Genomic DNA, 25,563 nt, shown 5'->3' on the forward strand with positions numbered 1-25,563 from the left:
GACGTACACCATCACTAGGTGCTAGGTCTGTACGAGGCTGTCTCTGGCGCCCTCGTCTTCCATGTCCAATGGATGCAACCGACTCCTTCGCGGCTCGGTTGGGTCCAGCCTGGTGTCTCCCTCCCTGAGACTTTGCACAGCTTGTTGCCAACAAGAGTTCTCTATCAGCCAGATCCTACGCCTGGAGAGATATAGAGTGGCAGAATCTAGATGCTCTTGCGAGCCCGGAGGCGAAGATGGACCTGGTGCCGCATCACCAGGCATCACCCTCGAACGTACCTTGAGAAGCACGAAAAATACTTCGCGCAACCTCCTCCCTAGTCGCCCTCTGACCAGGGCACATCATGTCTCAGGTCGGGATATTTCGCGCGATCTGAACATCCGCATTCAGCCCTTCCACACCCGCTCTGGCTCGCCACTCAGGAACTCTACCAGAGAATGCGGACCTACTCCGACTCTCCCCAGAAAGCCGCCGTCGCCATCACAGCCGAGTATTGCCCCCCCGCCACAACCCAACCTTTCGAAGCGAACAAGCGTCCGATACCCTCCTTATCTTGGCATGGGCTCGCTCACTGCGGACAAAACACGACCCGGCAAAAGTGCCAACTCCGAGATATCTTTGCCCAAAAGCCCGGTCCAAGAACGTGAGCAGGAGAAAGAGCGTCGAAGGAGAGAGGAGGCAAGACAGCTAGAATCCGCACGACAGGAGGAAGAGCAGAATCGAATGGAGCAGGAGGTTCTGAAAGCCAGAGCAGAGGAACAGCGGATACGGAAACAAGAAGCCCACCGAGCAAGAACGGAGATTATTGCGCGGAAGCGAGAGGAATGGATGCACAGATCTCGCAAAGCTCAAGACCTCAGCGAAAAGATCGATAATTTCGCCTTAAACGACAAGGCCAGCATCGATCGTTACCTGAAGCGCTATCGTTTGCTGGAAAGAGCAAAGCACCTGGAGTCCCAACTTACAGAGTGGTACAGCGAAGGGGGTCTCAATGAGCGAACTAGAGACATTGGCAACTCCATCTACTTTGATGTGAAGGAGGCGCTGAGCGATGAGAATCTCGCGCCGATCCTGCGAGAGCTCAATGATTCCGAGCGCTACTGGGCCTACTTGCGGAACCCAGACATTGTCAAAGATGAGAAGCCTGGGGCGTCCTTGCCGACGCGGGTCAGACTCCGATTGTACGAGATCTTGTGGCTCCGCAACCAAGTGATTGACACGGCTTGGGTGATTTCAATGACATTGCACGATCTCCGACAAATACGAAGGCTCAAGGCTCAAGTACTGTGCTCGGCGGAAATTTACGGCCACCACAAACTTACCTACCCGCTGCAGCTACTGGTCAATACGATAGGCCTGAACGCGGAGCGCATCATGGAGGACTACTTCCATCTGAGACGCATGTCGGGCCTTTTCTACAAGCCCTCGTCGCGGCGCTTGTTGAAGCTGTTTTACGAAAGCCCGTTTCTCTTCCATGGCGCGAAGCTGCGCTGGCTGAGCAGGATTGCGATTCGTGATGTGCGACAGAATCTTGAAGAACTTGCAGACACCGCCCTCCAGAGGGAGCTGTTTTCCAAACTGCGACCTCTGATTGCACACAATCGAGATTTCGTGGGCCTTCAGAGCTCTTACGCTGGACTGTTGACGCTGCTCAAAATCCCATCGAGATCACCGCCAGCTCGGTTGAAGATGAAGCTGGAAGAGGCATACGGCCATCTCTCCGACACTCAACGTGACGTTCTGCTTCTGACCGAGTTCGTTATGCTCTGGTCTGGTGTTCGCAAGATGTGTTCGGACAACCCAAACCTTGAAGGAGGCCGTCGTTTGCTGGCAGAGAGAAGTGATTCTGCCCCGACTGCTTTGTCTGTCGCTCGCTATAGTGCCGCCCAGCTTCGAGCTACTGTCAAGCACGGAGTACCTTGGCAGACTACTACTTCACTGTATCCTCTCGGTACGGCGATCCCAATCCACTACGTCCTTACGTACTCGGGGCTCCGGATGGTGTTGCCACGGTTCACTGGCTGCAAGGTCCTAGGCTTTGACACGATACAGACCGCCAAAACTCAGGGCACTCGTCTGGTCGAATTTCTGATTCTTGCAAATGACCACGAGGTTGCAATTATCCATATTGCATTGATGAACCAGTTGTCCCTCATCTCGAAGGAGCCCTTTGTTGATATCATGCAAGACGCTTCGATTTTGAAGGTCGGTGTTGACGTCGAAAACCAGAGGCAGTTGCTGGCGAGCGGTCCGTCGATTGAACTGGACGGCGCTGTCGAGCTCTGTGATCGTCTCAGCTATGTCGCCCCCTCTAGTGCGTTATCGTCCAAGGACCGGTCAGGGAGTATTCTGTCAGCAATGGCTTCCCAGGTTTTTGGCTGCTCTTTGCCGGCTATCGACCTTCCACGAGCGTTGCGAGATCTGCTCATAGGGACAGAATTTCGTGCCATTAGGAGAGTCGGATCAATCGAACCTCTTCAGTTTCTTCATTGTGGGTTACAGTTCTCCTCGAATTGGGATTTTGCTAACAAATAACTCCAGATCTCGCCTCGCGCGCCTATGCTGCACTGCAGCTGTACCGAGTGACTGCCAACAAGGAGACTAAAGCGGTATCCAGCTCGTCAGCTTACTCCCATGTTGATGGTCTTTCGCTGGGCCCTGTCTTGGTATACAGGCAATCAGGGGTGAACGATGACGGCTTGCCCAGACAACGATGGCTGCCTCGCCAACGACTGCTACATCTTGCCAGCATTGCAGAACACTGGGCTACATCAATCTTCTGGGCAAGAGTACACACAAAAGACTTCAAAAAGCTTTCGAGGCGAGAACAGAAGGTCAAAAGAGAAAAAGCCATCAGGAGGTTGACGGCCTATTGCTTGTTCACGACGTTCAACGAGAGACTAGATACAATTCAGCGGTATACAGGGATGCGCCTGGTCGCAACTGAAATTCTTACCATTGTTGACGAGGCAAAGCTTCCCTTACGCTCAAGGGATCTTGGATTACTCGACTTTTGGCGAAAGTGGAAGCGCGAGGAGAATCTCTCTCAGGACGAACTGCTTTCTGCAGATCTCGGTCATGGTCGTGGAGCCACCGCTTCTTCGGACTCGCCGAGCTGGGGATCCAGGCGGGAAACGCTGAGCCCAGTGCACCCGCCTCAGGACCATGCTATCAAGTCAACCGGCACACAGCAAGCTTCTGGATATCAAAGCGCAGCCCCCGCGGAGCAGTCGCTGCAGCGGCTGCCTCTGGGTTTACATAGATCACCACACGAAGTCGCAACTCGGGCACTACAAAAGAAAATTCGGGGCCCTTCAACAAAGTCAAATGTGCCACTCTCGCATACCACCAAGGCAGGGCCGTTCCCACTCTTTTCTAAGCCAGTACGAAGTGCTCCCTCCACAAAACCACGTCTACGCAGTGTAGACTTAGCTGCTGCCCCGGATTTGCAGATTTCAACTGGTACGCGAAGCAGTCTGACAGGAGGGCAAAGAAAGCAGCAGACGAAACTGGAATCTGGGGAAAGGAATGACTGGTCTTGAAAGCAAACGCACTATGGCGGAGGCGAAGTGTTGGAAAAAGCAGTGTATCCAAGGACGTCGGTGGGGGGAAAGATAATGACAAATTACTCACTTCAACATTGTGGCGAAAGACCAGTGGAACCGGTGGATCCGATGAGTGCAGACCGGTGCTGGCAATGGAACAGATCAAAAAGATGAAGAAAGGCCAAGTCATTGTGTCAAAGGCCACCGAAGCTGCACCGGGAGGCAAAGTGCCGAGGGATCGTCAGAGGCAAAGGCTTCAAGGGTGGGAATCACCCGAGACCCTCGTTGCCAAAGTTGTGACGAGAGCAAAGCTGGAGATAGGTTAGGTGAGAGGGAGAAGAGGTCGCTCTCGAAGGTGTTGCCATGTGCCATTCCCAGTCCTCTCTGGTATGTTTTGTCTCCCACCACCACGCCTTGGCTTCCAAGCTCGACAACGATGGTGGCGCCGTCTCTCCTTCGATCGAGATGCATGCCAGCAAATACCAAGTTGCACATTTTGCCGACCACCTTTGAGCTCGCTTGTGGAGAAGGGAACGATAAGTCGTGCTCGTAGCTCGGAGGGGACAAGCAATGCCGGCAACTTTCTGTTTCTCTTCTGCCCTTTTGCTCTTCTTCGCCGCGAGATTTCTCCCGAGGCCTGCCCCCCTTTTCCAATATGGTTTGCGCAAAAATGCTACCCAGACGCTAGGTCGATGGATCCAGCCAGGGCTGTTGATCCAGCAAGGCTAAGCCGTGTTCTAGACGTTGGACGTACAAAAAGCAGCGGGCAGAAAATCTCGTGTAGAGGCTTTTGTTCCAAGTCGGCAGCAGAGACACGAGCCGCATTCGCCTTGCCTTGTCGTGCGTGCTCCCATCACCGTCTTGGAACCTACCCTCCCCTACTCTCCTTTTAGTCACGATTTCTGAATCTGGCCAACATCTCTCGAGAGCGATTTGAAATGGCTTTTTGAGGTTTTAGGTTGAATCAGGGAATTTCGCCTGATCCGATAAATGATCTTCTTGGAGGCGGACGGATCTCGATGAAATTTCGAGCGAGCCGAGCGCGCGAGCAAGGAAGCGAGCCAAGAGATATAAGGAGCGAAGGTGGAGGGGAGAGGAGAGATAGAGAGGAGGAGGATATATGAGTGATATTCTGATCGGGATGGAAAGAGACTCTATCTGGATACGAGGATGTAGATACTTGTAGATCGAGGGATGGATGGCAAGGGGCCGGAAAAGGCAACGTGGGCCGGAAGAGGAAGAGAGGCCCGATCAAGAACTACCGTATCAACACAAATACTCGGGCCCTACCGTCCGTCCGTTTCCCATCCATTCCTCGTGCCATCCTTGGGAACGTACAAAGAGGGGGGAGGGGGGAGACGTACATAGGTCATAGGTCATAAGTTGCGAGGAACCGAGTGAGGTATTGTCCCCCTCTGATGGGCATTGGTTAGTAATCCCTCCCCATCCTCTTCCGCCCATGTTTCTTCGCGTCGCGCTGCTTGTAAACGCCGCCCCGAACCAAAACTTAGCGGCCCAGCGGGGCAGGTGTGGCCGAAAGCGGAACTAGCGCTGTTGGCTGCGCACTAGTCCGGAACAGGGCAATGTGGTCCAAATAGGAATGGTGTGGCGCACGGGTACGTACCGAGTTCTTTTAAGTACCGTGAGTGCCTGACCACTACTAGGTACTTTAGTAGGTATCACCCAGGTATGGATGTGGATTCTGCTTACACATCTATTATTTGCGCTGGTGTTTGTTAGCGTAGCGGTTTGTGTTGTTATTATTACTACAAGGTACGTTCAAGGTACCTAGGTACCTACCTACCTACCTACCTCTCTAGGGCTTTTGATGGGTATCCCTCTCCAACTACCACTAGTTCTTTCATTACCACCGAGCCACCACTACCACCACCGGCGGCGGGCGGCGTAAACTATATCATGCCATGCCATGCCATGTCATATCCAGTGAGGTGATATCCCTCCCCCATCAGCGAAGAGAAACATCGTCGTTAGAGTTAGCACGCCTTCCTCGGCCGGTTTAGCTTCGTGCCGAAGAATATTCTGGATCTACTGGAAATACTTCTGTAGAAGTACACACCACTTACTTTTCAGAGTCCTCGTACCGAGTAAAGGGTACTCTGTGTACAGTTCTCTCAATAACAGCATTAGCGTCGTCTACGGTAATTTCCGTGAATTCCGGATCAGCCTCGCGCGCGCCAAAAAATCCCAGACAGATGGACAAGGACGGATTGTCCCCGTGGGCTCCGCTTCTTCGTTCATCCGCTCCTTCGCTCCCTCTCTACTCGTAGGGAATAATTCCCGAGCCAGAGAAAAATTACGAGCAGTCGAGATGTCCCTGATGCCCAACCCTCCCATTCGGAATCGCTGTGGTGTCGTGGTGTAGGACGGTGCTACGGATCTAGCTCGACTGCAAACAGACTCGGCTCGGAGAATTCACGAAGCGGCCTACCATATCTACCTACTTACCGAGCACAAGGACATACATACATTCACACACCCAAACATAACATTACCTAGTACATAGCATAGCATGGCATAGCATATCATATCACATCTGACACATCTGACACATCTGACGCACTCGTAGTTTGCAGCTTGCACCGCGCAACATCTACTCGCTACATGTACGAGGTAATCGGCGAACATTGCCAGGATGCCAGGGTACGTGCACCCAGAACCGGTTAGCCCCTCCTAGCCCCTCCGACAAGGGTACGTATGCCTGAAAAAGGCATGGTCATGACCCCGTTTCCGCGAGGCACTCGTATCGTAGCAACCCTGGCGTCTCTCCGTGCCTGCGTGCCTGGATCATGGCTCAAGTGCCATGTGGTGCCGTCCATGGACCAAATGGGAATATGTGCACCGTTTGGGACTTCAGACAATGCTTCGTGTGTGAGAAATGTGCAAGAACCCATTCCATCTGATAGACAATGCTGCTCTTACTATCCAATCACTTGCAAACGCACAAAGCCTTGGGGGCCACCAGTCCTATACCGCTACAAGAACCATTGCAGTCAATCATGCTGTAACACTCGTCATGAACCAAGAAACAATGTCGCCTAATGTTTTCCAGAACTAACATCATGACCGACCCCATCTCCGCCAGAAACGTCCTTCCCTTTTGCCCATGCCCCGGCGTCCTTGCCTCCCTGACTCCTCTCGCCTCGCAACCCGCCAATAGTACACAGGTATCCCGCTGACCACAAATACAATCACAATTATCGTCTGGACAGGCTGCGCCACGACAGCCCGGCTGACCAGGAACAAAGACACGCAGCAGAAGATGATAGGCGTGGTAATAAAGGTACGATAGGGTCGCTCCAGTCTAGGCTCGCGTATTCGTAGAACAATAAGCCCGAGTACTGTCAAGAAGTAGAACGTGTATCCGGCGACGCCGTAGAATGTAAGTAGTGTTTCAAACTCGCCCAGGATGATGTAAATCATGCAGAGGAGCATATTCAGCAACATTGCGTTGACAGGCGTATATCCCAAGCCGATGGACTCGTCCCCAAAGAGGCGGGCGAGGCTCTTCGAGAACCATGATCTGTTGCGGGTGTTGATCAACGATACCGGCGTCTCCGGTCCAGATGAGGTCCCCAGCCCGATCTTCCCAAACATGGAAGGGAGGTATCCCTCTCGTCCAGCCACGTAGACCAAGCGTCCAGAGGTGAAAGTCGTGGCATTCAGTGCTCCAAAGCAAGACGCGCCCACAATCAAGGCCAGGATGAGTGCCCCAATGGGTCCAAAGACTTTGCTTCCAAATTGAACGGCAACAGTGTTGGATTTGTTGATAGTCTCCAAAGGTAGGACAAAGATGTATGCGACGTTGGCAAGAAGATAACACACAATAACAGAAGGCATGGCCGTATGAAGTACCCTCGGTAGATCGCGAGAGGGGTTCTTAAACTCGCCAGTAACGTAGTTCGTATTGTCCCATCCGTCGAACGCCCACAGCCCAGCGTAGAGTGCCACGGCCCAACTAGAAATGTCTGTCGACGTGTTTTCAAACCAGTTGTGGTCGCGCCAGTCTTTGTTGGCGGGCCCGTTGAAGGAGAGGCCAGTTGCCGCTACGATGATACCGATGATGGTCACTGCCACGAGTGCGACGAATTTGAAAAACATAAACAAATCACCCAGCCGGGCAGCAAAGCGTGTCGATACGCAGTTAAAGAGGGTGACAAGCATAAGCGCGGCCAGGGCAGGGATTTTGTTGATCCATGGATTGATATCCTCGACCTCTGCACCGATGGCCGCACGGACGACATACTCGCCGAATATGATGGCGATGATGGCTGCGCTGCCGGGTTTGAGCACAAGAATCGCGGACCAAGTGAATAGGAAGCCCACCACCTCACCAAAGATCTTGGCTAGATAGACCTGCGCACCTCCATTGAGTGGTATCGCACCTCCCAGCTCGGCATACGAGGCTGCGCCCGTCCACGCCAACAGGCCAGAAATTGTCCACACAAGCAGTGCTGCACCCGGAGACCCCACGTGTGAATTCACCTGTGCCGGCGAAGAAAAGATCCCCGAACCTATGATCAATCCGACCACCAGCGAGAGCCCGTTGAGGTACGTCAAGGTCTTGTTTTTTTCTAGATTTTGTAACGCCCCACGTCTTTCTAGCGATAGTGACACAGCTGACGGATTTCCTAGAGCGGTGTATCCTCCTCCCGCAGTCGAAGAAAGTGGAAACAGGGCAGGTGTAAAGTCAAAGGCGGATGAAACGGAGTAGGAACGTCCATGAGCGTTGGGACGAGCGGATGCTGGGTTCGCACTGTCCAGAGGATCCTCATTCTCGAGGGAGAGTCGTCGGGAGGAGGAAATGCCGGAGCGCGAGGACTCTTCGGACGTGGGTAGCTCATCGTGGTCCGAGTCGGCCAGGGAGGCAAGTTCGAGAGAGTCTCGACTCGGGAAGTGCAGTGGCTTCTGGATTTCGGAGAAGCCAGGAGAGGGTGGTGACATGGTGCGTGGGTTGGCGTCGAGGCAAGCTCGAGGGTGTCTGGACAGGAATGACTAGCTGCCGGGAGTCATGATTCCAAATTGCAACTCGCGTGGACACTTCCTCTTCCACTGAACCTGCCGGTGTAGGTTGAGTGATATTGTTTAGTAGGGGCTGATAGTAGTCTGGGGGTGGATTGGAGAAGGCCAGGCTGGACGTTGGACTCTGCCAAGCCGCTAATGCAGAGCCAAGGGTTGATTGGCGGAGACGATATCGCCGCTTTAATCCAGCACAGCCGACAAAAATCAGACTCGCTTGCTGCGTGATGGACAAAGCTAAATCCTGGGCTCCATTATCTCAGCGACCCGCTGGCACGGTGAGCTTCGGGCGGATGCGATCGAATGGCGAATGGCGAAGAACGAGGAAAAATGCCCTTGCCGAACTTTGCAATTGCTTGCCTTGATATCCTACCGATGGCGGCCCCCGTCCTCAAACCGCCTTGTCGGGAGACATCGACGATGATGAACTTGCGCGACTCGCCTCCCGTGGAGAAAGTCGCAGCCTCCACGTCTTGCGCCCTGCTCTTGATCGAGGTGTTCGCCAGGCTCACCACGCCACGATTGGTGCATCAACCTGGGTTCTGGTCCCGTATCAGACGTCAAGCCAAGGCGTGCCGGGAGGCGAACAGGTTTCCTTGCATCGGCGGGCTAGAGTCAGCGAGATAGTTTGGTTGTGGTGCTTTCACTCCCCTCCTGACCACTCTCGCTCGTTCACAACCATCCTGAATAGCTCACACAGGGTTCCGACTCACCGTTTAAGAAGACGAGCACCGCCGTTCTTGCCACCTCAAAAATACAACACGGCCCTAGTCAGAGAAGTGCAGACGTATATCAGAGTTGAGAGAATAGAAAACAGAGTGGACTCGGTGGAGAGACGCGACTTCTTATGGCCATTTGAAGCATAAGACGGAATTGCCGGGCCACCACTGATCGTCTGCCGCCCGCCTGCACCCTCCCCAGGCACCTAACGCTATCCCACGCCGTCAGAGTCTTGGGAGAGTTCTCCAATCGGAAAAGCACGACGGTGCCCCCTTTGCTCGTACAACATCAGTCCTGCAGGCCCTCAGAGCAAGCTACAGGGGCATTAGCCACACGCGAGATGCCATAATCGAGTTCGCCTGCAGAGGATCGAACATTACCAAAGCGACGGTTCCACGCTGCACTACAGGCAGGTTCCCTTAGTCATATTTATGGGGGATATCAAGCCCTTCGTGTTCCTCACATTGGAGGAAACTGCCCGCGACAAAGTGGACTTTTGGCATCCTGGATGCTTTACGCTGCGGTACTTTGCTAACGGGCCTTCAGAAGCCTCTTCGGTACTGCCCTTATCACATTCCTACGAGTCTACTCCTCTATATCTACCTCACGGGGATAATTAATCGTTTATTTCTGCCACAAAAGAAATCTCACACCAAGACTGCCCTTACCCCCCCTCCAGCAGACCCGTGCCATGTCGCAACCAATTCATTTTGTGCATGAGACGAAGCCAGGGTCTTCATTGGATTCGAGCCAAGTACGTGCTCTCCGATCACACGTCCGGAAAGTCAATCTGGAGAGATCAAACCAGAAAAGCACTCGGCGGCTAGAGAATTTTCGTTCCTTGACCATTACAGATTTCTCAGAGGGAGGCAAAGTGAAAAGCGGCAAGCGAAAACAACCCCCGAGCGCGGATGCCTGTAACAGTCTTGAACCGGAAATTGAAAACCTTCCATCACGAGAAGGTGGCTCGCAACAGTGCCCCCTGAATCCCGGCGGTGCTGATACTCCCTCAACCGCCTTTCAATTCCTGTCGTCATCGGCAGGCGATGGTCCTCCGAGACGATGCACTTGTGCGAAGACTGGCTCGAAGCCAAGCACTCCCCAATTGCCGAGCTCGGGTCAGCTCCTAGTTGTTGGTGCTTCGGCCTCCACCGACGAATGCCATCCATACGCGGCGCATATTTCAAAAGCCATTGATCTCGACCCAACACGGATTGACTACCTTCTCAGGAGCTGTACGTGTCCTATCCCGCACCGTGAAAACCCGATGTTGATCCGGTTTAGGTGCCTTTCAAGTGGCGGCCGAACCACTACTTGTCTCAGGGCCTGTCGAGGGGGACTTGACGGCGCTTTCCCTATTTCCAGAGTGCTTGACTAACTCGGCATTTCTTTACGCCCTTCTCTATTCTATTCTTCACATCCATAACTCCTGTAACACAACAAACGAGTCGCTTCTACTCAAGACGAAAGCCATCGAATGCCTGAGAGAAGACTTGCAGAAGGACGATCCCAATATTCGAGCACTGTCAATTGGGACAATACTACTTCTTTCCTGTGTCGCGGTATGTCGAAGACGTTACGTCTGCACAGTGGAGGCTAATCGGACAATAGCATCATTGCGGTGACCTCGCTGAATCTTCAGCACACTCAGAAGGTCTTTATAAGCTTCTCGAGCATTGCCATGCAGATGGCACGCAACTACGGTCTGATGTACTGCACGCAGTTTTCTGGTTCGTCGAGCCCAAAGACGCAGTTCGGAGTGGGCTTATTGACCCTTCGTTGCAGGCAACACCTTCTAGGTACCGCGCTCGTGTGCACTCAACATCAATTCCAGCAACCAGATTTCCGAGGCCTTCTTCTCGGCCAAAGCGAAGAATTTCCTACTGCTTCACTGCCTACCCTACCACTTGGGTTTGTTCTACACGAAGATGTCATCAGCAGCGATGTCTTACTATGTATTCGCTACGTCCTTTACCTCCAAGAGCTCGTCGGGATAGGTACTACCAACCGGGAGAAGATTGAAGACCTACAAGCATCTATCCAGTCTCGACTTGTCTTCCACGAAGATAGTTGCAAGAAAATGGGCCAGATAGCTGAATGCTGCCGGTGGGCCATATATATTGTTTGTTACATGACAAGCACGCCAACATGGACTAGCGCGTTTGTGCCGCTCAGGCTGGCAGAGAAGCTCCTGGCACACCTCGCCAAGAGCTTGGGCACAGATCTGTGGCGCTATCGACGCGACTTGTTTCTGTGGTTGTTGCTCGTCGGCATGTCGGTGGGCAATGGTCGGAACTGTTTCGCCGTGGAGCTTGCCTCTCGGTACCAAGATTTCACCGACAAAGTAATTGAGGACGTGCAAAAGTGGGATGAACTGCGGGATGGAGCCAAGGCCCTCAACAACGTGGTGAAGCGGTTCATCTACGCTCAAGATTGGGTTGCCAAAAGACATCTGCTCCCCCGTTGGACGGATCTGGAGATGAGTGTGTTTCTGTGTGGTTCGGATGATGTTGACATTGAGATGAGAAACGAAGAGACCAATGCTCTTCTACAAGAGCTGGTGCCGGATACTAACCTTTTTGAGTGAGCCTGGGTACGGGATGACAAACCTTGCATGGCCAATATTCAGCCTTGCCGAGCAAACCAGTCAAGATTGTCGTTGGGGTTCGTTTCTTTCGCAAGTCGACCTACCAATGGTTTCCTCCAGCGCCTACTCTTTGGAAATGGTGCAGGCAGTTGATCATGCGGCGTGGGTTGTCACCTACAAGTGCTTTGCTCATGCGCTCGGATGATGAAGCTACATTTGCGCGTTATGCAGCACGCGTCAGTCCGGCTTTCAAATCAGACCCCTTTCTCGTTCGTCTGAGCTCGCAACGGCAACCAACGGTCCGTTTTCTTCGGCTATCAGCTTGGCTCATCACTTTATCAGCAGGCGCGTACTATTCAGGTGATCTGGAATTCTGGAGAATGGCGGACGACTTCGCGACTGGTAGCCTGACTCAGGTTGCTAGTTCTGAACTTGCTTACTAGGCATATTGAGCACTGTTTGTTCTAGCGTCCATCTTCGAGGTTGTTCTTCCCGGCCAATCCGACGTCTACACTTCAAGTTCCTCCACGAGGCTCCTACGAAGCGACGGGATTATCCAGGTTCGCAACTATCACGAGTTTTGGGGAGTTGTCGATCGGCGTTATTCACGATTCAGCGGCAGGTGTCGGGGAAAGAGGCGGTTCGGTATCATGAAATCGTACCACAAGCTGTATAGTTGAGGCCAGTCAAAGATTATTACTGCCGCAAGGCGATCGAGTTCCATGGTTAGCGTGGGTAAAGGGCCGAATCTGCGAGTGAAGGCACCTTATTTTCCTGCTATAACTATTTGAGTGTGCCTCTGGTCGTCCGACTTTGACACTCTTCGAGATTGACATTGGATTTTGATTCTTCCCCCGAGCAGCAGACGATCTCTGTCATTATGTACAAAAGTACCTGGTCCAGTGCCGTGACCTGCTCAGCACGGTGTACGACTTGTTGCGAGAGACATCAAGCCACGTACTGCAGAATGTGGAGACCCGCGCAACTACCTCGTACATGTATTCGCATTATGCTTTTGCTAGCCCCTTTGACGCGGGCTCTTTACTATAACAATACCTGAAGGATCACCTTTGTTTCTCCATGCGGCTTTTCAAATCGCCGGTCTGTAAACAGACAGAGCTTTATGCCGGCCCGATCCCGCCCACGTAAGCGACTGACTCCTTCGACGCTGGAGACCGGGGCGGACAGGGCACACGGTCTTTGTGGTCTTTGTGCAGGGTCCTTAACCTTATCCTTATCAGCCTCGTGGTCTACTATGTACTTTACTAATCACGTCCAAGAGAGAGGGATGAAAAGGACCCTATGCACTTTGTACCTAGGGAACATACCTAGTGTTGGGTAATGTTGGGTGACCCCCGTATCCCGTTACCGAAAGTACACTTTTCTCGTCTCTCCTGTTTCTGTGTTTTGTGTTGGTTTTGGGCATGAAGTACTGTATTTCCAGCCAGAAGCGCCTATCTCGTCATCTATCATTGATCATTTATTCATCATGGGTCATGGGTTATTTGGCCAATACCCAGGTATACCGTAGATACGCACTTTGTAGTATTTGGAGTTGTTTGGATCGACAAGTACGAGTTTAATCATGTTTTAGTAAGTACCCAAAGTACCGAGCACAAGTACGACCAAGACCCACGGTGCAAAAGAACCAAAAAAAAAAAAAAAAAGAGAAGGACCCATTACCATGCCACCCATGAATTATTCGCGAGTTCTGGTCTAAAATACAAGGAGGATCTTTTTGTTTGTTTGTTTGGTTTTTTTTTTTTGGTTCGCTGGGAGCGCTTTCTGGTTTCGGGAATGGCAGACTTTCCGCATCGGGTATGGGTCTTTCCCCTTTTAGTAGCCCCGCGCGCCCTTTTTCTGGCCCCTTTGTTTGTGGATCCCTTGTGCACCGAGTATGTACTCGGTACATAGGTACGTACCATAGCGTACCTCGCGCCTTAGCACCGACAATCTGGCTTCTGCTTCCACTTCGTACGAGGACGTGAGATGTCTATGTACTTTGTAATACAGGTAGGCGTCGAAGATACAAAGTCTCCTAGGTACTTACTTTACAAAGAGGATGGGGATGGTATGTTGTTTACGCGGTCTCGACAAGCCCATACGGCACTTGCACACAAAAGACGTCTGCATCATACGCCCAGTCCCCCTCCCCCCCCCCCCCCCCCTAGTCACTACCGTGCACAAAGGCCGTTGTGGACAGTGGGGTTGAGTGGAGTGATGGCGCTGTAGGCGCGTTACTCTGTATGTCCCTGTTTGCCTGTCCGATTTGGAAAGCCACAGGTACGAGTACAGCAAGGTGATGGGGCAAGTTGGGTCGTTGGGCTGTTGGGCTGACAGAGCTTGCATACCTGTACGGAGCAATATAGCCTGGTGCTGGTACAGTTCTAACAAAGTATCTGGTATGCAGGTAGGGAGATACGTACACACACGGGGACAAAAAAGAGCAAAGGTCTGCTGTATGTCCCGACGACCGGTGGAGAGCTGGACTGGCCGCTGAAAACGGTGGGCTTTCCTGCACCCACAGTCACACGGAGGGAGGACACGGCGCTTTGTCAATTGTTTCGGGGAATAACAATACCAATACCAACGCTAATACCAATACATCGATCGAGCAGCCATGGAATTCTTTTTTCCCTTCTTCCTTTTTCCGGCCTGTTTTCTCGATACAAAATGAGCGACAGACTATCCTGACATGATTGTTTCCAATGGATCGTACCCTGTGATGGTGGCATATCCCCCAACCCCCCGCTGTCATATCTCACATGCTGAAGACCGTCACAGGACCATCTGTGGTATTTGTCCAAAATAAGAAGGTCGTCACGGTTGTCCTGACCCGACCACCACCACAAATCACACAGCGCTACTCTGCACACCAAGAGTCTGTTCCCATGTCCGTTTGTTTGTTCTTCCAAACAGCTCGTTGTCAACCCTTCAGCACTTTTGCAGCTCGATCATTTCAATAAAACCAGCAAAAAGTATCGTGGCATCCCCGTCATCCGGCTCCCACTGGTCACACACGGCAAAGCAACCTCTCCCCAAGATAAAATCTCAACCGGTTCCTCGATCAAGGTTGACACGAACGCCTTTTGGTTTTCTTGGCAGTAGAGAACCGCCCCCATGCTAAGGGTCATTGATGTTGTCCATTCTTGCTGCATGCTTCTGAATGTTGATTGGTTGGGATGCAATCATGTCGAGGTTTCTGTTTCTTTCGGTGTTGTCAAAATCACCCGTGTGAGGCACAGTCAGGACCATTAAGCTGACCATCCCTCGATAACAGACATGGACAGAATATTGCACCTTCAAGACTGTTACGCCATCGCCACGTTGTTCGAGGCGGAAGCCGCAGCTTCCCAAACTCTCGAACTCAATCTGGACCTTGCCCTCGTTCTCAACCCATTGGAATTCGGTGTCCGACATGATGTCAAATTTTAGGGTTAGCGGGAAAACTGGGTTCTCGGTAACGACCGTTCTTGTCAGGGACGATTGCTGGCGGGGGTCATCCAAGTCCGTACCCTGGAGGACCACCCACTGTGTACCATGGGTATTAACGTGGCGGAAGCTGCTCGAGGTGTGAAGACGAGTGCCAAATGTCGCCCGGGCGACCTTTTTCTGGATAATCATTTGGCTTGCAAGAGACAAGAAATTGCCTTGGGCGACCGCCGGACTCTGGTCAAGGTCTTGAACCATCACCACCGTGGTTCCTTGTTGGCGGTAACGGTTTCCGAAGGCCTCTAGGACGTAGGGGGGGCGACTTCCCCAACCAGCCAGACAAATTGTGACAGATTGCACTCCGGGATTGTAGAGCCGAGCTTCTCGCACCTCCTCGTCCACAAGGCGAAAGATATTGTCTAGCCACATGTCGAACAGTCTGCGCAACATGAAATTTCGCAAAAAAAGACCGTCTTCCGTGAGCTTGAAGGTATCGCCATGAAGTTCTTTCGTTACCTTGAGGGCTCCGCAATGAGGCTGAATCCGAATGTCGTTCAGGTGAGTGCCGGTATCTCTCTTCTGGATTTCGAAGTCTGCCGCAAAGGCATCCAGCAGGTCGGACTCAGTTCCGGGGAATTCCGCCATATATTGGAGCAAGCCTTCTGGAACTTCCTGCCGCAAATGCTCTTTGAACAATTCATTGAGCTTGAGCGATCCATCAACAACGCTAAGTCCGAGGCTGGACCCAAGCATAACAGTTTCGTCGTTGATGTCGCTTGGGCGGACGAAGCAGATATCAGTTGTTCCACCGCCAATATCAACAATGATGGAAGCGCGTTGGCGTTCCACCTGATCCAGTCTGTCATTTTTGCCCTCACGTTCTGTGACGAGATGAAACAATCCGGCCGATTTTCCCTCGAAAAGGATGCAGGTGTTCTTGGGATATCCAGCCTTGTTCAACAACTGTTGGTAATTCCCCATGGGAGAATCATCAAGTCCAATTGATGGAACAGAAATGGCGACGTCGACACTTTCGTGAAACAGACTCGTTACGTCCTCCACTCCGATGCCATACGCTGCGGCACAGTGTCTCATAGTGAGATGCCAAAGGAACTCGAAGAACAAGGTGATCAAGTCCTCCATTGAGTTGACAGCGCAGAGTCTGAACTGGCCCGTGAGAGGATCTTGTGTATACATATCACTGGTCACGGCCTCGAACTGAATCTTGCGTAGAGCATCTTGGTGGCGGGCCTTGAGAGAATTGAGCATGTTCACCGTGAGCCGATCCGATGACTTCTCAAGATAGAGAGGTAGGAGCGACAACTTCATCAACGTGATCTCAGCAAGGACGCCATGAGGACGGTCAGCATCGAGGTTCTCCCCAAACTTCAGCACCAATCTCTTGCGCCCACCACTGGCAATATCTTCATGGACAACAGCGGTCGACGGCACTCTGTGGCGTGTCGTTTCATATGGATTGCAGACCACATTCCGGGCTACTTTGCGGGATTGCAATGGTTCCACACCGGCAACCTCGTCATAGCAAATGGAGGAAGTCGTGGTCCCAAAATCGATGGCAACTTTGAGGCGATGGGTGTCGGGCTGTATGAGGTTGCTCTGATGATTTTGGTTGAGGGGAAAGTGTTTGCGTCGGCTGATGAGGCTCTGCATATTCGATATGGAATATAGATGGGAAGAAGCAATGGTGAGATGTGAGGATCCTGGTGAGATAGAGGAAGCCCAAAGAAGGTTGAAAGGGTATCTGGTTGGAAGAGTATCTGGTTGGAAGAGTATCTGGTTGGAAGAGTATCTGGTTGGAAGAGTATCTGGTTGGAAGAGTATCTGGTTGGAAGAGTATCTGGTTGGAAGAGTATCTGGTTGGAAGAGTATCTGGTTGAAATGAAGAGAGAAGAACAAGAATTTATAGAGAATGAAGGCAAGGCTGTCAAGTGCCTTGTACAGGAGGCAGTAATGGCGGGTGGGAAGTGGGAAGTGAGAGACACTGACAAGTGACAATTGCAGTCTTCCACGATCTTCAAGTGAAGCCAGCAAACATGCTGTTTTGATTGAGACCAGACCTTTTGCCACTCTCAAATCACTTAATCAATCATTCTAGCAATCATTCAGTCACTGACTTCACTCAATCCGCCAGTGGATCAATTCAGACAAAGCAATCTGTCCGCTCCTGACTCACGCCATGCCCCGCTCACGGCCACTTTCTTTGTGTCGACCGCAGTTCCAGACAACCAAGATCGAAAAATACGTCCGCATGCAGAAACCCTTTCGGTGTAACGGCCGAGACATGGTCAGATAAAGCAAGCCGCAGCCCTCCCCTTGACTGACTTCTCCCTACGAACTTCACTTCTTTCGTCCATCTCCTCTCGTCTCGTACACCTCATCCACACATTCTCCCAGTATAAATCTACATAGCACTGCCCTCTCCGCAGCTCATCCTCGCTTCGCCCAACATGACAAAGAAGAGCGGTCCCCTGCAGTGGACTCCTGCAGCTGAAAAGCTCCTGCTGGAGTGGATAGAGCAGAATAAAGGACCGGATGGGACACTGCGACAAAATTTCGAACTCGCCCTTGACGAAATGGCCGCACATCTCCACGATCAGTTCTCCAGTACCCCTCAACTAGGCACTGTTGTCTTGAAACGCAGGATCAACGACAAATTGAGACGTATGTGGAACAAGTACAGATTGGCCAAGTATGAGACCACACCGTTCGCGGCCACCACGTTCTTCGACGAGGGTGTTGCAGCTCTGGATCATGAAAAACTTGGGCCCGGGTTTGCAGACCTCTTCTCGTCAGAGGAGCCACGAGACCTCGCTCAAAGTGCGGACAATAATCCTTGTCCGGCAATCAACCCGGGCGAAAAGCGAAAGGCTGAGGATCCAGTGAGCTCAAGCGACCCAAACGACTGCTCGCCATCGAAACGTGCAAAGTCGACGGATTCAGTCAGCTCCGCTAGGAGTGTGACGTCAACTTCCTCCAGTGACAGCTTGTTGCAGATCACGACGCAAGATGCTGATGAACCCGAGGCTGAAATCCCGCTATATGCCAGTGCTGTGCTGACTCCTGAGGTCCAACCAAATACCGTCCATGGTACTGCATCTCAGGCACAGATTCAGCCAGCAAGAGACATTCCCCTTGCGGAGCCTCAAGCATACCTGGAAACTGAAGACGCTACTTCTCCGCGTCCAGCAGATGCGGCAGTCAATCGATCACCTCTACCACAGAATCCACCTGGTCATAAGATTCTTGAGGCACTGGAGTTCTGGGAAGACCATCAGCCCAGGATGGCTGAGCTCCTGTATGAGCATACCCTTTTTACATGCAGTTCAAGAATCAAGTACATGATGGACAAAATCAGGGTATCGGCCGGTGGAGCTGCTGGGCCGTATCTCGGCAGCTTGGGGATGACTGAGCAAACGGTCCTCCTGGACCCCAGGATTATCTATCCAGTGCAACTCAAACGGCTGCTCGAGACCGTCGTCCCGACGCGTTATCGTCGTGACTTTGAGGCACTACAAAGAAGGACCAATACGGTTGACTGGGTCTCATTTAGTAGTTCACTGATCGGTGCAGCAGTCACATCATGGTGTCTGAATAGATCACCATGTTGGCAGGATTTCTTCTCTGACTCGTTGAAGCACATGTTTGAAGAGGTCCACGAAAAATGTGAGTGTGTATAGAATTCCTGACACTTTGATCGAGCGCCACTGACTTCTACAGGTCTTGCGCCAGTTGTGGCGGCCAATTTAAAAGAGAGGTTTTGGGCGAAATACGTGGACAGACACTTCCTGCCCCAAAATCAAACAAACGCTGAAAACATGGCTACCCAGATGGCTCAATATCTCGACATACTTCTACCCAAGTCGGAGAAGCACTTTCTACCGCGATATGTTACTGGTGTGTGGTGGTGTCAACCGACGGACCCTCTCACAGCCACTGATGGGGCAACCGTATCCGATTTCTTTCAAGAGCCTGTCGAGCGTGGGAGGCTCCGAGAAAACCTGACCGAGCTTTTCAAATTTGCCCTCGATTGGCGAATGGGAGAGTGCAAGAGTATCAACTCCTACTTTGATTTCCGGTTCCCATCTTTTGGAGACGCCTATTCGTTGGAGAGGAAAATACACTCCTGTGCAGGGGGGAAGGTCGAGGGCTATGTCTGTCTAGGTTTGACTCCAATCGTCAAGAGGCAGGTACGATTAAAGGTGCTAGGAGAAGTAACACCCTGGTCGGTGGTATGGCCTGCAGAAGTGATCACGGTTGGACCAGAGGTCTGGCAACCACCGACACGTTGACAGTGTCAACAGCGGGGCGCTGGGTTACTGGGGTTGGTGAATTCCGATTTCAATGGCGTTTGCGGTCGGGTTGATGCGCGGTGCAAGGAGGACAAGGTGGAAGTGAATGGCTGTAGGGAGTGATTCATCAAGATAAAGAGTTGTACGCAATGTAACCCGCCTGATATCACGGCCTTGCCATGTCCGCCACGTTTTCCCAGTATCTATTACTTCCTTCCTACTTACCTCCCAGTCTCCTCCAGCAAGCCTTTGTGGAGGACGGCTCCCTTCCCCGCCACCAACCCTTCTTAACAACAAAACACATATACAAGGAATTAATACCCAAAGAGCGTTTTCCCGATTAGGAAATTCAGACCTGCGGAATCTGGGGATTTGACCCCAAAAGGGAAAGCCAAGCCACTCACTCAGCCCACTTTCTTCACGTGGTTGGTCACTTTGGTGCCACACTTAATATGTAATAAACCGTTAATAAGAAAACTCAAAAAACTTTGCCCCAGGATTTTCTCTGACCCCACGTCGCTTGGCGTATGTTGTGTTGCGCATCCAAATTCGAGACTGATGCAGGATGGATAGATCCGGTAAGAAAGAGGGGAAGGGGAGGGGAGGCAAACAAGATAACCCCCCTCCACAAAAGCCCAGTGACTACGTTTCATGGAATGCGTATCCAATGATAACTACCCCAGGAGTGCGGATGTACACTGCGCGCGCGCGCGCGCCCGCGTGGGCGTTGATCACGATCCAAACTATGCACGCTGACGGAAAATGCGGACGGACCAGCCACGTCGGGAATGGTTTGGCACTGGCTGCCACTGGCCATACACCACTGGATAACTTATCAAACGCTGGTTTTGACAAAGTTCAACGATCGGTCCGTCCGAGCTGCGTGGCGCACTACACTGGTTGGACCGGGACTGGTCTGGGTCAGAGCAGACAGAACAGCAACATGGATTACGAATTATTGTCAGGGATCCTGCATTGGTGACGGAGAACAGCACAAAAAGTTTTGAAAAAAAAAAAAGGTTGAAAAGGGGATTGCTGCGCCCTCGATCTGTTGGATGGAATGGAAGCGGTTGCCCTCTCAGCTCAAACCTCTGAGAAACTCTCCTCGCGGGATTCGACCCCCAAAAACGCTTCCTGATACCTTTTCACATTTGTCAATATGCAAACAAGGGCACCTCGCAACGTCAACCTTCACCCGGACAACCACCTCCCAGATTCCCTGCAATCCGCCACGTTTGATGTCGTCGTCATCGGCTCAGGTCCCGTGGGCCGTCAACTGGCGTCCAAGACCGCCGCGGCGGGCCTCTCCTCGGTCGTCATCGAGGACGAGCTCTGGGGCGGCGAATGTCCCTACTGGGCGTGCATGCCCTCCAAGGCGATGCTGCGTCCTGGCGAGGCGATCGCCGGCGCCCGCCAGATTGGCGGTGCCAAGCAGCTGATTGCGGCTGATCGCCTCGTCGACGTCCAAGGCGTGTTCGAGCGACGGGACAAAGTCACAAACAAATGGGACGACGACTTTATCTTGAACCTGTCGTTGAAGCAGAAATGTTCCGTCGTGCGAGGCAAAGGGTCCATCGTCGGAGAGAAGAAGGTGCTGGTGAAGAATGCCAACGGCCAAGAAGCGACGTTGACCGCCATCCACGCCGTCATCGTCGCCACAGGCTCGGAACCGGTCATCCCCACGGACATCAAGGGTATTGATCAAATCGACTATTGGACTCCAAGAGAGGCCACCGCGGCAGATACGGTACCTGAGCATTTGATTATCGTGGGTTCGGGGGTCGTTGGCTGCGAGATGGCCACAGCCTTTTCCACTTTCGGCGCCAAGGTCACCATGGTCAGTGCCACGTCTGAAGTGCTGGGTCGATATGAGCCGGAAGCCGGGAAGCGTGTTCGAGAAGCATTGACTGCTCGTAATGTCGATTTTCACTTGTCGTCGAGAGTGGCCGAAGCATGGAAGGAAAGTGACGGCAAGATTTCAGTCAAGCTGGGCTCTGGAGAAATCGTCACGGGCTCTGCTCTCCTCATAGCCACCGGCAGAAAGCCTCGTACGGACAACATAGGCCTGGAAACCATCGGCTTGAGCAGTGCCCTGGCTGTTGATCAGAGCATGTGTGTTTCTTCCGTAGAAGGTAATTGGTTATTTGCAATTGGAGACGCAAACGGTCGGGCTCCATTGACACACATGGGTACTTATCAAGGCCGGATTGCCGCGGCGACCATCATTGCCCGAGCTGGAGGAGTCCACATCCATGAGCCCGAGGCCTGGAGCGAATTCGCCGCAACATCAGATGAGGTTGCCATTTCGCAAGTCGTCGTGACGGACCCGAACGTCGCCACGGTTGGTCTGACTTTGGCGGAAGCCTTGAAGAGGGGCATCAAGGCCGTGGAAGTTGCCGTGCCGTTTGATTTCCCCGGTGCCTGGGTCTATGCTGAATTCGACTATGACGGCTGGGCCCAATGGGTGGTGGATTCGGAGAGGAACGTGCTTGTCGGAGCGACGTTTGTCGGCAGAGAAGCGGGCGACCTCCTTCACGGGAGCACCGTTGCAATTGTCGGCCAAGTTCCTCTTGACCGTTTGAAGCATGCTGTTGCCAGCTTTCCCACCAGAAGTGAAATATATGGGTCGTTGTTGGAAAAGTGGTACCAGCTACGAAGGTAAAATCCACAAGGGCAGTTGGCCAGAGAATGAGAGATTGAATAATGGATTGTCTCCCTCCTTTTCTACTTGTGTATCTCGGGCGGTCGCGTTGCACCTCTCAGCTAAAGGCAAAGATCGACAGCTCAACACTCTCCAACCATATAAGGGCCTCTGAGAGTGGGAAGTGACACGTAAGAGTCCTGATACTTGACAGAGTTCTCTAAGTTGCTTGGTATCGCAGAACTCAAGTCGAACGAGAGTAAAGAGAACGTACAGGTGAAATGTGCTTGATCATTTACCATCACGGATCCCCGTCTTCATGACAACTGCCTAAGACGACAGACTCGAGCAGGATCAACTTCAACTTCGTATCACCGACCTAACGTCAACGTACTGCAAGTAAAATGGTAGAAGAATAGATAGTCCAAACGCCGTAGATGTCGTCGAACGCGCTGTGTGATTGCTGCATAATGTCCGAGCTCTGGTCGTCGAAGTTCTTGCCCATCGTTCTCCATCAATTAGCTCATAACAAAGCCATAATATGGAAGCTGACTGTTATTTTCATCAGTTGCTTGTGTCTCGTGCGGAATGGCAGGATATGTGCCGCTAATATACCAAAGTTCAGTGCTGTTAAAGGCGTCTCCCACGATCGGCAGATTCAACGGGTGGCGCAGGCTTTCGAAGATGCAGTGCTGTTGGCAAGAGTGGCTACGGCAACATTTAATCCGTGCGAGGAAATCTTCCTTCGCTACTTTCAGCCCCTGGAAGCGACATTCGTCAAACAGGTCTTCCAGATAATTGCAAACATGCCCCTCAACCAGGAGCTAGACGGCAAAAATGTGATTGAAGTGCTCTCGAGCTCCTCGATGGCTGAAGAACCACAGCCAAAATTCGATCAGTTGGAAATTGCATTCGGGAGCCATCCCGCTCTTCCAGAAAACAAGCAAGTGTCCCAAAAGGTGAAGGGGGAACCACCGCCGCGTTTGCCTTCATAGATCCTCGCGTCCTTGGTGATATTGCACTCGTGTCCATGTGCGACGAAGCTTTTGAGTATCCGTCACCCGAGGAAGTAGCGAATCCTCCAAGTTCAGTCAAAGCCCCAGAAGGCAACCCTGAGCCAGGCTACACTTGCGACGGCCTCGGTGATGACGACAGTGATTGGATGACCTCTCCAGGTGGCATTCTTTTGCACGAGCTCCTGCATTGGACCTTTCTCTTGGACGATATTACCGGGTTTTCGGATATAATTGATGAGAACGACGACGAGTTCCCACAAATAGTTGACTTTTGTGAGTGATTGTGTGAATATCACCCCCATATACACCTCGAGGCGATCGACACTTGACTAGACTGACATGATCATTCTTGACGTTGCTAATGTGGTCGATTCAGGGGGACCCGACCCACCCGATGGATATGGACCATTTCATGCAATGCAGCTCAGAAGTCAGGGCGCGTACGTTGCCATACAGAATGCCGACACGTATCGCTGCTATGCTCAGTCCAAATACTGGACTTGGAAGTGTGGAAAGTCGTTTGGACGGGCGCAGAGTGACGAAGATAATACTAGGAGAACTGGTATCCGGATCATTCGTGGTGATCTCGAAACAGGAGAAGAGTGAAGTCTGGGGACGTGACCAGTGAGAAGCATCTTGAGGGTTTTGGAGATTTTCATGTCACCCATTAGTTAATTGAATAGGCCTAGGGTAATGCACATCACGGATCTTGGATACTGATGGTTGTGGAAATATCATTCTGGAGCTGAAGACGCAGACGTGGTGAGAGAGTCGTCGCTAAAGGCAGCATGGGGATATTTTCATATTTAGCATAGACTCCTCGTGCCTGGAAAAGCAGCGAGTTATTGATTTACTTCTGGTCTTTGGCTAAACACCCTCTGAATATGCCCTCTACCGCAACATTTTCAATGCTGGCGAGATGCTCAAGAGAGGCGCCGAAAAACTTCGAGAGAGCCTTCAGGCCACTAAGGCCAGGCCCGTCGAGGCGATACACTTCGTCCCCTCCCGAAAACCCACCAAAGTCTCCTGATGCCCGAAACCACTCGCCCACCTTTCGCCGCCTCGCTATCGGAGTCGCACTGGGATCCGGCCTGTTCGCACTTTGGCAGGCATACCTTTACTCGGTGAAAGGCGACTCATTCGCCGCATACACGCTCCTCGCGAAAGAACCTGTCTCGTCGACCGCAAGCATATTCCACCTGGTACCCAAGCAACAAAACCACAACTACGAGCTCTACCAGGATGCGTGGAGGAGAGGTATCTGGAATGTGCAGTTCAAGCAGCCGCAGCTTCAGATAGTCAGGGCATACACACCACTGCCGCCGATCGATGAGAAGACCGCGCAAGAGAAGGGTGAAATCAGGTTCTTGATCCGACAGGATCCCTATGGCGAAGTGTCGAGTTATCTTCACAGATTGCGTTTGGGCGCAGACATCGAAATGCGCGGACCCAACTTGGAGTATGAACTAGGCCCAGAGGTGCGACAGGTGGTGTTCTTTGCGGGTGGCACGGGTATCGCGCCCGCTTTACAGGTGGCGCATGCCTTGTTTGAAGGGAATAAGCCTGCGGAAAGCGACGCGGGGAATAAGCAACGAAAGCTGCATATCTTATGGGCAAACCGGCTGCGTGAGGACTGCCTGGGCGGCATCAGTGATGACCCCCCCGCGGAACCACTGCCCCCCAAACCAACCTGGTCAGGCTTCTTTTCCAAGTCGAAACCGAAGCCACCACCTCCAGTTTCTGAGAAAAAGGGCGTCATCGTGCAAGAATTAGAGGCCCTGAAGCAAAAGTACCCCGGCCAAATCACGGTGGAGTACTTTGTCAACGCCGAGGACACGTGGATCGACGAGGACGCCGTCTTCCGAGCCCTGTCTAGGTTCGACGACAAGGACTTCTCAACCGGGTACGGCACCTCTCCTGAACAGAGGCAGATCCTCATCTCCGGCCCACCAGGCTTCATCGCCTATCTCGCCGGCCCCAAGGAGTGGAAAAACGGGAGGGAGGAACAAGGCGCCGTCAGCAAGCTTGTTGCGCATGCCATCTCCAAGAATCCGCACAATGTTAAGGTGTGGAAGATATGAGGCGGCGTAACCGAGGGTACCAAGAGTTTCGGAATACGGCCTCCGAAGAGCAGTGGCGGCGCAAATCCCACGAGAGAATCACTCCTCTTGGTGGGAAATGTTGGCCAATGTTGGCCACTTTCCACGTGTATCTGTATATCAAAATATGCTGCTAAATGGTGGTGACCTGCCGGAAACCCTCAAGTACACCCCT

The 25,563-nt window shown here is 52.3% G+C and overlaps 8 protein-coding genes across 8 annotated transcripts; 6 read left to right on the forward strand and 2 right to left on the reverse strand.

Annotated features, from left to right (window-relative positions):
- Positions 1–559: 559 nt before the first annotated feature.
- Positions 560–3,872, forward strand: AYO21_09190 (hypothetical protein; the record flags this gene model as incomplete). The annotated part of the gene is made up of 3 exons (XM_022659128.1): positions 560–2,492; positions 2,543–3,463; positions 3,547–3,872. 3 exons carry the CDS (start codon positions 560–562, stop codon positions 3,870–3,872), a joined length of 3,180 nt encoding a protein of 1,059 aa, XP_022508582.1.
- A 2,752-nt stretch (positions 3,873–6,624) lies between these two features.
- Positions 6,625–8,508, reverse strand: AYO21_09191 (hypothetical protein; the record flags this gene model as incomplete). The annotated part of the gene is made up of 1 exon (XM_022659129.1): positions 6,625–8,508. One exon carries the CDS (start codon positions 8,506–8,508, stop codon positions 6,625–6,627), a length of 1,884 nt encoding a protein of 627 aa, XP_022508583.1.
- Positions 8,509–9,994: 1,486 nt separating this feature from the next.
- On the forward strand, positions 9,995–11,890 carry AYO21_09192 (hypothetical protein; the record flags this gene model as incomplete). Its single annotated transcript, XM_022659130.1, has 3 exons — positions 9,995–10,538; positions 10,588–10,865; positions 10,946–11,890. 3 exons carry the CDS (start codon positions 9,995–9,997, stop codon positions 11,888–11,890), a joined length of 1,767 nt encoding a protein of 588 aa, XP_022508584.1.
- A 3,123-nt stretch (positions 11,891–15,013) lies between these two features.
- Positions 15,014–16,993, reverse strand: AYO21_09193 (hypothetical protein; the record flags this gene model as incomplete). Its single annotated transcript, XM_022659131.1, has 1 exon — positions 15,014–16,993. One exon carries the CDS (start codon positions 16,991–16,993, stop codon positions 15,014–15,016), a length of 1,980 nt encoding a protein of 659 aa, XP_022508585.1.
- Positions 16,994–17,790: 797 nt separating this feature from the next.
- On the forward strand, positions 17,791–19,632 carry AYO21_09194 (hypothetical protein; the record flags this gene model as incomplete). Its single annotated transcript, XM_022659132.1, has 3 exons — positions 17,791–18,638; positions 18,699–19,006; positions 19,061–19,632. 3 exons carry the CDS (start codon positions 17,791–17,793, stop codon positions 19,630–19,632), a joined length of 1,728 nt encoding a protein of 575 aa, XP_022508586.1.
- Positions 19,633–20,791: 1,159 nt separating this feature from the next.
- Positions 20,792–22,294, forward strand: AYO21_09195 (hypothetical protein; the record flags this gene model as incomplete). Its single annotated transcript, XM_022659133.1, has 1 exon — positions 20,792–22,294. The coding sequence occupies one exon, from the start codon at positions 20,792–20,794 to the stop codon at positions 22,292–22,294; it is 1,503 nt and encodes a 500-aa protein (XP_022508587.1).
- Positions 22,295–22,743: 449 nt separating this feature from the next.
- Positions 22,744–23,895, forward strand: AYO21_09196 (hypothetical protein; the record flags this gene model as incomplete). The annotated part of the gene is made up of 3 exons (XM_022659134.1): positions 22,744–23,232; positions 23,325–23,562; positions 23,666–23,895. The coding sequence occupies 3 exons, from the start codon at positions 22,744–22,746 to the stop codon at positions 23,893–23,895; spliced, it is 957 nt and encodes a 318-aa protein (XP_022508588.1).
- A 278-nt stretch (positions 23,896–24,173) lies between these two features.
- AYO21_09197 (hypothetical protein) lies at positions 24,174–25,370 on the forward strand (the record flags this gene model as incomplete). Its single annotated transcript, XM_022659135.1, has 1 exon — positions 24,174–25,370. One exon carries the CDS (start codon positions 24,174–24,176, stop codon positions 25,368–25,370), a length of 1,197 nt encoding a protein of 398 aa, XP_022508589.1.
- Between the last annotated feature and the right edge of the window lie 193 nt (positions 25,371–25,563).

Source organism: Fonsecaea monophora, assembly GCF_001642475.1.
Source record: "Fonsecaea monophora strain CBS 269.37 chromosome Unknown Scaff87, whole genome shotgun sequence".
Taxonomy (NCBI): Eukaryota; Fungi; Ascomycota; class Eurotiomycetes; order Chaetothyriales; family Herpotrichiellaceae; genus Fonsecaea; species Fonsecaea monophora.